The sequence below is a fragment of the Pundamilia nyererei genome, unplaced genomic scaffold (assembly GCF_000239375.1).
Source record: "Pundamilia nyererei isolate P.nyererei 1_Seehausen unplaced genomic scaffold, PunNye1.0 scaffold00353, whole genome shotgun sequence".
Lineage (NCBI taxonomy): Eukaryota > Metazoa > Chordata > Actinopteri > Cichliformes > Cichlidae > Pundamilia > Pundamilia nyererei.
The window spans coordinates 260581-270388 of record NW_005187754.1 but is presented as its reverse complement, the minus strand read 5'-3'; the positions used below and the strand labels follow the sequence as shown (position 1 = coordinate 270388).

The window sequence follows — 9808 nt, the reverse complement described above, 5'->3', positions numbered from 1 at the left end:
TATTAGGCATATTTGCATTTGTTTACATGCATTTCTGTTCATGTATGTGTTCGTGTATCCACTTTTCCAAAGGTATAATGTGCATTTTCACATTTTCTGTCACATGACCATATCAAAGATGGCTGACACGTCAGATCCATGAGCGTATCAATACTCGCTGTGAATAAAAGCCCAAGTTATAGAGCACTCGAAACGGACTCTAGATCAGATATGGTCACCACGGGCACAGCAGCACCATCTACACGCTACTGTGGATAAATCCACTCCCAGTCCTTACACTATAGTCCCTTTGCTCCTTACAAACTGTTGGTTGGCCTGCCATGTTTATTCATTCGGGTCCAGACTGGGGTCCAGACTGGGGTCCAGACTGGGGTCCAGACTGGGGTCCAGACTGGGGTCCAGACTGGGGTCCAGACTGGGGTCCAGACTGGGGTCGAGCAGCCCCCCGCTGCTCAGGACAAAAACGCAGCGTTTTCAAAACGCTCTCCAAAGCAGACACATTTGAAACGGTGCTTTCGTGTCAGTGTGGACAGCGAAAAATGAGACTTTTTGAAAACAATGACACATTTTAGTCATGTGATGCAGTCATGTGACCAATTAAACTAAGATAGTGAAGGGTATTATACTGCAGCTGTTTTGTTTGCTCTCAGGTTTGTCAGCCCTAGTATTCTCCCTGGCTTTTGCACCTTTGTACTTTTGTGTTACTCGCAGCAACAACTCCACCTCGTTGTTAGTCCATGTAAAAAGCTCGCTGCTTTTCCTCAACATTTTGCCGACGTTTCAAAGAGCAGCAGACAGGAATGAGACCGGCCCAATCTTCTTGCGTTTCACGCATGTGCAGGACTGGAACGTGAGCGTTTTGGGCCGTTTCAATGTGGACGCACAACTCTGTGAAAAGGACAAAACGACAGTGTGGACGCCGAGCGGAAGCATCGTTTTCACATCTATCCGGGCCAGCGTGGACGCAGCCTCAGTTATTTTAATGAGGTCTTCGTACTGAAACTAAACTTCAGACGTACATGTTTAAAACAGCGGCACTGTTGGCTCACACAGTGAATCCTACCTGACCGCTCAAAGATCGATGAGCAGCCTAACAGCACCAGAGCCTTTCATGGATATATACAGTAAAAAATATTTTACTATTATTTTGATATTTTTAAAATGCAGTTTCACCCCAAACAAACACTTGATCGTGGTAGGGAGACATGTTGGCGTAACTAACCAGAACCTGCCGTGGTGCGCTCTGCAGGACCTCTGAGCCTGTAGACTGTAGACACTGTAGACTGTTTAAACCTCTACAGTGTAGAGGTTTAAACAGTCTCAGTGTGCCGATCTGATGCTGCCCCCGTGTCTCAGTGGGAGGTACAGGATGTGACCTGGCACGCAGACAGAGGGCACGTCGTCTCAGGCCATCCTACTCGGTCGATGTCACTCTGTCTTTAGCTTATAAAAAATACCCGTCTGTAATTACACGCCTTCTCACGCAGGCACAAACACACACAAAGGCTTTTTAAGGACGATTTCCATTCAGAGCGGCAGACAAGTTCAAGATGTCTACGGCGCTCCCTCGGCCCCCTCTGCTCAGTTTAGGAAACAACAAACAATGCGGTTGCTACGGGGCCCCGTGAGCCCCCCGAGAGAGACCGCATGTCAGCAGCAGTCTGGACAGCCAACGGCCAGGCTGCAGACAGTTTGCAAGCAAACACGCAGACCGTGCAATCGGTGCACCGTGCTCCTCCTGCAGGACACACACATTAGAGATAGCCGAGAGTATCTGCAGCACCTCCTCTGCTGATAATCACACTCATGAAAGAGCTTCAGCCACGTTCTCTCTCACTGGGAAGATCAGATCTGTGCTGTAAAAGTTTGACACTAATCATTCATGAATCTCTAGACGGTTCTCTGGAACGAATAATTAGTTAATAAAGTAATGAAAATGCCTGACACAGTCTTAAGCCCAGCGGGGAGACACTGAACCTCTAACAGTTACTACTGCTCACTCATCTCCACGTCTGCAAGGACCACGGAAATTAGACTGTTCAGGAAATTCATATGAAACAAGTGAGCTGGTTTGTTCAGCCTGTAGAGGTTTAATGCAGGCCCAGTGTTACACCATCAGCTGATGAGCTAACGAGTTCATTAATACAGTGCGTCTGTCATCACAGTTTGTGACTTTAGGCCTTTGAAAAGTCTTCTCCATGAATTAAAGCTACTGAATTAAAAAAGAGGATTACGAGATGAAAACCGTAAAAGGATCTGTCAGGAACAACTCAGCTGGAAGAAAACACTGATCAGCTGACACGGCGCATCCATAAGCTGTTTTTTTAAAGACCGCTGAGTAACAACGGCACATCCCCGCTGAGGTACGGTCCCGACTCACCAGCCTCTCCATCTCCTGCTCGCGGAGCCTCTCCTCTCTCTGTCGTCGGTGGTACTCCAGCAGATCGTCCTCGTTGTCGCTGATCTCTGTGATGCTGTTCTTCCTCTCCCTCATACCGGGGTGCAGTCTCCCTGCAGACATCTTTCTGTGGGTCCTTGGGCTGGCTACAGGAGAGGAACCCGGCAACGAGCCCAGACTGTAAGCAGGCGACAAGGAATTCCCAAAGCTCGCTTTCCGTACCCCTGCACCCCCGACGCTGCCCTCCGTCAACAACGAGGTAGGGGATGGGCTGCGAGCTCGGATGCCTCTGCTGCAAGTCTGCTCCTCTGACCTGCGCCGAAGTCTGGGGCTCTCTGGAACAACCTTGCCCAGATTTGAGGGGCTGTCCAGAGTCCTCAGTGGGTTCACCGTGCCCGGAAGTGCCCCTGGGAGAACTGGAACCCCTCTGCGAGCCAAGGAGGGGCTTAAAGGTGGCAACTCTCTCATACTGCTGCCTGCTCCACCGCCCCCGTTCACCTCCACGTTCCTCCGGGCCAAGTGAGGGCTTTCCGGGGGCTGCAACGAGCGCGGATGCTGCTGGAGAGGTGATCCTTGGATTATGTGGACGATGGGGTCCAGGGGAGGCTGGAACGCTCTGGTGGGTTGAGAAAGCTGCCTGGAGGGGCTGGAAGTGAGAGAGCGATCGGCCAGAGGGGCGTGCTCTCTGAAGGGGCTGGCAGGTCTTTCCTGGAGCACTGTGGTAGTCTTGGTCCTGGGGCTGGAGGGCGATGGGGATGAACAGGTCGGAAACTTGGGTGTGGGCCTGGGGCTACTTGGCACAGCGTTTCTACCGCTAAGAGATTCACTGGAGGACAGAAGGGGGGTCTGCCGAGGGCTCTCAGACCCAGCTTGGCCCAGTCCTGTGTGGCTTGGCTTGGGGCTTGGAGGAGCCTCCGTTAAGACCTTTCGCGGCAACCTGGGGCTTTCCTGAACCTTTTGGCTCACCCCACTGCTGCTGAAGTTAGGCAGTATGGTCCGTGGCTGGGGTACCGGCGGAGGCTGGGCGGTGAAGTTGTAGCTAGAGGAGCGTACAGGCACTGGCGGCAGAGAAGAACTCTGGTCCTGGGGTCCTCCACTAGGAGATGGACTGGTAAAGCTTCCACTGCTGGCTGCTGAGGGGGAGGACAGTGGGGAAAAAGGAGGCGATGTGTTCTCATAGCTGGACCCCACAGACATGGCCCCTGGGCTGGTAGGAGGCGATAACAGATACCGGCCCCCTCCGTTGACCATGGGCGACAGAGGAGAGTGAGCTGCGGACTGGCCTCCGGGAGGCTTCATGGCGTCCGATGAAGAAGGCTGAGGGTCATCCATGACTAGAGAATCCATGATCTCCTGGAGGTCCCTCTCAATAGAGCTGACGATAGCGCTGTGCTCGGATTGGACTTTCTCTCCAGGAGCTGGGGGACACTGGGCTGCACTGGGCTGGTGATTCCCATTGACCAAGCTCTCTGTGTCTAGAGGGAAAGCAGAGAGAATAAAACGGGCATCAGACAGGTATTCAAACAGAGTCAACGATATCCTGCACCTCAATAACTCCCCCAGCTCCACCACATGCCCCGGCTCATTAGATATCACACAAAGAAAACATTTGCAGTGGGGCAGCAACGGCATTTTCATAATTCTAACAGCAGCAGCAAAAACAGACTGTTCAGGATACACTGTGCATCATGGCACGACTTAAACAGCAAAGCAGCAGTGATGAGGGTCCTTCAAAGGCTGACTACGACATTGCAAATCGCCATCAGTTAGCATCGCACAATGTTTTGGTTTTTTTAGTGCAAGGCAGGAAAAACAAAAGCACGCTCTCATTTGCGTGTGTACACCGACAACAGGAAAAAACATACAGCTCTCCACAGGCTTCAGGTTCTGGTTAGTTTTGCCCTCGAGCTCAGCGGGTTTTACAAGGACTGCTGTAACCTGTGGCAGCGAGATGACTCGGGAGAGCCGAGTGACATCAAGGATCTAGTGATCCTTGATGTCTCCGACCGGCACCGACCTGACAGCACGGAGCGACGACACGGGAAGAAATGAAGCTCCAAACTAATATGAAAGACTGTGATTGGTTTCCTGCTGGACAGTCAGTCCCGTCACTGTGTTAGATGCACATCTTTGTTCTGGGCGGTCCAACCAGCTTTAGTATAAAAGTCTCTGTGGGTAACGAGAGTTATCCCTCACCAGAGCTTTTTAATACAACTACCTTCAATGACTATGAGAGTAACACTGTTGGATGATCTCTTTCCCCTGAACAGAAGAAGTGCAGTGACACTGCCTTCCTTTAAGAGTCTTTAACCCTGATAACTTTCCATTATTCCTGTGCGGTTGTGTCACAGCGTTCCTTACTGTGCTGAAAACATCCTACGAGCCTTAGCCCCTCCTAACTCTTCACAGCCGCACTGAAATGAAACTATTTAAAACATGTACTGCCAGACTTCCTCACCTCCCCAGAGAGCTTCACAAACTGCTGAATTTGAACCTGTTATTTAAGATGCATTCAACGTCAATTTTCCAGCCTACTGTGGAAGACAGGTAAGTACAAGGCCAGAGAAGGGATTAGTAGTGAGGGGGAAAAAGGAAGGAAGGACACACAGACGGCACTGGATAGGAGAAAATGTGCCTACATAACCCAATTACTGTATGGCCCGAAAGCAAACGTAGGACACAGGCCAGGTAATCTCATCTTAATCATCTTCCTCCAATGTCAGCACAGTAGATTATAACACCAGAAACACACAGCCACGTGGCTCTGAGGCAGGGAACACTCCACAGACCAGGTTTTATTCACCTTAAATGAGGATTATTGTAAGGTAGCGTCATCAGTGCCAACACAGAGGTAATAAAACAGCTGTCGTGTCTGAGAAGCAAATAAAAGAGTCAGTTTTGTGTCACAGAGGCAAATCCCATCAGTGCAAGTGCTTTAAAATACAGAAGCTTCACAAATAATGCATTAGCTGTGCCTGCTCAGCTGACACCACAGCAGCTATGCCTGCTTTTTCTCTAATAACGCCAAGCTCTGCCCACGTGACAGCCTCACCACAACTGAATATGAACGCATCTGCGTGTAAATAACACGGCAGTGAAGTAACAATGCTAGTGTCACATCGACCGTCACGGATCCTGATGTGAGGAACACACAATACGGGATAAAGGCGGCCGTTTGCTGAGGGAAAGCCCGTGCAATGATGTCATGGCATACAGACCATCGCCTCCAGCGCATCGCGACAAACTTCATTTAAAAACTGGCAATTTACGCCGGCGTGTTCGCGGGTAAAGACGAGCGCCGGCTTCAACATGACGGCATGATATTTTATCACACGGAACATCCTCTGCTTTTCGGCACCAATTCCATCATATGGAAGCGCTAGCTAACAAACACACGCTTGGTTCATCTGCCATTACCCATTTCTCCCCCTGACAAGAACGCCGTATCATGCTGTTAGCAAAGAAGATCAGATGTATTTAGAGGAAATCACACAGTCGTGTTTATTAATGTGATATGATCCGAATAAAGATGCAAAGTCACAGTGATTGGTTCGAGTGTGTACCGCTGCTCTAAGACGTGCACACCTTCTTAGATAAATGCACGAATGAAAAATCGACGTATTGTTAATGGAGTTTGGCGTGTGACCGCTTGGCATCACTTTTCTCAGGCGCGGAGAGCTAGGGTTACTCACATGAAGGAATAAAACTGCGCCCCGGTCAGTTTCAGTGCGGTTCACCTGCTATATGACCCACACATGAGGCCACGTCCTCCGGACAGCGCTGACAGGGCGGCTGTGGCAGAGCTCCGCCGTGTCTGGCTCCACACACACCGAAGAGACACGGAGCTTCAACGCCGCGCTGACAGTTCAGCCGGGGTGCTGGGTACCGCTGCGGACCGCCGAACCGCTGGCGTCAGGTTACGCGAACAGTAACACGGCATTTCCGGTCTTGACTTTCAAAGTAAATCTCTATTAGCGTCAAGGGAACGTGCCACTGTTGAGAACATTTTCACTATTAAGGCCGATTTTAACTGAATATGAAAGTCCATAAAATACCTTAGAAGTGCAGTTTTACAATTAAACCCAGTTACGAAAAACAAATCGCTCTGAACTCCTGGTGACAGGCATTTATTTTATTTTGAAGGTACATTTGTATGACTGACCGTGTCGTGGTTTACTTAACGAAGCTTTTCCTGCCCGCAGTGATGAACCACTGCGAGATTTGCGAGCAGTTTGTCACGGCAGCACATTTTATTGTTCGTCACTGTTCTCTGTGTCAATAATGCAGTTTAGATGCGACCGAGGAGAAAGTATTGAAACGGCCCGTGTCCACGTTAAAGCCAGGGATGGCGGTGAGAGAGCGATGCAGCTTATTAGTTTACCCAAACAAGACGAACCTCAAAAAGATCAACTTTGGGACAAAAGTCAGAAATGACAAATATCCGTGTGCATCCACCGTCTGTCTGAATATCTTTCCACATAAAAACACTCACACTGATCGAGCATGGTGAAATATTTAAAGGAAAATCAGAGAGGTTCTTCTGGGATGGAAATGTGGGTTTGGAAATGGAAAACAGGGGCAGGAAATATGTGGCGGTTACCCTGTTAAATGGCAAAAAGATCCCCAGTTTGACGTCCTAATAGTGCTTTATTAATAAGCACTTGCTTTCATCTCATAATAGTGAAAAAAAGAGATTCAGCATGCAGCAGTGCCAATCTAAAACCACAACTGCATCCCCAGCCTTCAGCCTTGTCCTCAGAGCTGTCCAGCAGCCAAGTCACTGGGAGATAAAGGCCTTTCACTGGGAAGAATACAGAAGGCTGGGGAACAGGGACCAGAGGGGAAACCCAGGCAGGGAGGGCGCAGAGATGGGAGACAGCACACTGGAACTGGGAGCTTTATAAATAGCCTCTGAAAAGGATACTGTAACCCCAGCCATCAGCCACTTTAAGGAACCACAAAGCCGTCTGCTGGCCTCGCACTGAGATACAGGAAGTGCCAGCTGGATGAAAATCCAGCAAAGCTTGCAGAAACTAAACGAGACAGGTAAATGCGACGGACGCAGCTGCAATTCGTGACTCTTTGCTGGTCTTCGGTGGAGGATGTGACAGTGTGTGGCTGTCTGTCTCTCTGTCTTGCACAGAAACTGATGACATGTCCTCTCCGCCAGCGCCACGTGGGACAGGCTCCAGCCCCCCTCCAAACCTGATAAACAACTAAGGAAATGGAGGGCGGACTGACAGAGTGGTGCAAAGTGCACACGACTCTGGAGAATTGCATGAGGTTTGATTTTGCAAGACAATCGTTACAAAGTGATGCAAGTTTTAGGATTCACAGAAGTAGGCCATAAACAACTAATATCCCAACCAGCGCCACCAGGCTGCTGACAACACCAAACGTCCCCTGTCTGCAGGACTCATTGCAGTGTTACCATGTATGTGTGGCAGCATGGTCCCGTTAGGGAGATCAGAAGTCCTCAGGAGCCCTGGACCAGCAGAACTGATTTAAAGCAGACTCAGAGATTTCGATCAGTAATTTTTCCACCATTCACGTGTGTATGGAAAACAGACTGTATACTAAAGACAGAAGCAGGATCACCCATTGTTAGCATTTCCACACTGACCATCTCGGCGTTTTGCAGCAGTTTGTGACGAGGAAATAGCAACGAGCAGCGCTGACTGTGAAACGAAGGGAAGCTGCAGACTGATGGGCCGGCGGCATGTCAATCACAAGGTCACCATGACCTCATTGATCCTCTATTTGTAATCAGAAGGTTGCCGGTTCGAGCCCTGGCTCGGACAGTCTCGGTCGTTGTGTCCTTGGGCAAGACACTTCACCCGTTGCCTACTGGTGGTGGTCAGAGGGCCCGGTGGCGCCAGTGTCCGGCAGCCTCGCCTCTGTCAGTGCGCCCCAGGGTGGCTGTGGCTACAATGTAGCTGCCATCACCAGTGTGTGAATGAGTGTGTGACTGTGTGGATGACTGGATGTGTAAAGCTCTTTGGGGTCCTGAGGGACGAGTAAAGCGCTATACAAATACAGGCCATTTTTATTTTACTCTAATGGAATCTTTACCCGTTTACTCAAGTCACACATCAAGTAGGTCTGTGAGTCATTACAAAGAGTGCAGGTTTCAGACTCATACAGCAGCTTCACATTTCAGACCCACAAACTGTCTCCATCTTTTGTGTACAGGTATACACGTTATGTGCTTGATGGAACGTGACATCCACGTGTGGTGCTTCAGTCTATCAGCACCTGTACTGACTCTACCTGCACCATGAATCTGGAGAGATGCTCCGAGGTATCGTAAAGACAGGAAGTGACTACAGTTTGTTGATCCTAGAGCACAAACTGCATCTGTACATCGCAGAGATTCAGCCTAACCACACTCACACTGACTCACAGCTGACACACACTAGTTCACACACAAAGATAACATGTGCCACTTTCAAGTCTTTTCAAGCTGACACGGCGGACATGCTGCGTTTATCATGGGAGTGGCATAAGCAATCTTCATCTGAACGCAACTCAGGAATGCGTAATTGGTACGTTTCTAAACAACGGAAGGCTTTCATTAGTGGATCAGGAAGTCCAGAGCAGGCAGCGTGCCTGTGTGCTATACTTATCCCCTGGTGGCACGCCGTGTCAACTGTGGGGGAGGACGGGGGACGAGATGCTGTGACAGATCCCTGGAAGTATAGCTTGCCAAGAGAAGGTACACTTACAGCTGTGGGGACACACACACACACACACACACACACACACACACACACACACACACACACACACACACACTTTGCCTGGAGACAGAGGAATGAGATGAAACATGCATGGTGTGAGCTCGGTCCCAGCTGGGCCCTGCTCAGGCTCTGGGCTCCAACAGACCCTCCAAGTGACGACGAGGGTCTGATAACAGAGCTGCAAACAGAACTCTGACCAATCTATGACTCTGCAAATATAAAATGTCTTTTTAATGAAACACCAACCAAAGTAACTGAGAGCAGCTGACGTTTGAAAAGCCAACAAACACACAAAGAAAAGTCTGCTGCTCCACTTGCTCCACCCTTGTGTGGAGTTTACTGCTGTACAAGCAGCCACCTGTAAACTACACCTCTCCACCTCCAGCACCCGCCTTTTTACCGTCTGCTCCTTTCATCCGTGCAGGCCGAGCTGAAAATGAGATTTCTTACGGGGGAAACGAGGTCTTTCTGTTTCCTGGACAAAGTGCCAGTGCTGAGCTTTTCAAGTGATTTGTGTTTGCGAGGTGTGGAGTCAGTGCTCCCGAGTAATAACAGTCAGGATATACTACGTATGTACAGTGGGGCAAAAAAGTATTTAGTCAGCCACCGATTGTGCAAGTTCCCCCACCTAAAATGATGACAGAGGTCAGTAATTTGCACCAGAGGTACA

At 49.7% G+C, this 9808-nt stretch overlaps 1 protein-coding gene across 6 annotated transcripts in view; it reads right to left on the bottom strand.

The window, feature by feature from the left end:
- Positions 1–9808, bottom strand: part of phldb1b (pleckstrin homology-like domain, family B, member 1b) — a 111082-nt gene that overhangs the window by 44816 nt on the left and 56458 nt on the right. For all 6 annotated transcript variants that reach the window (XM_005752324.1, XM_005752325.1, XM_005752328.1 and 3 more), the window contains one exon: positions 2381–3873. In XM_005752324.1, the coding sequence (XP_005752381.1) occupies positions 2381–3873 (1493 nt within the window). The remainder of the gene's footprint in view (positions 1–2380; positions 3874–9808) is intronic.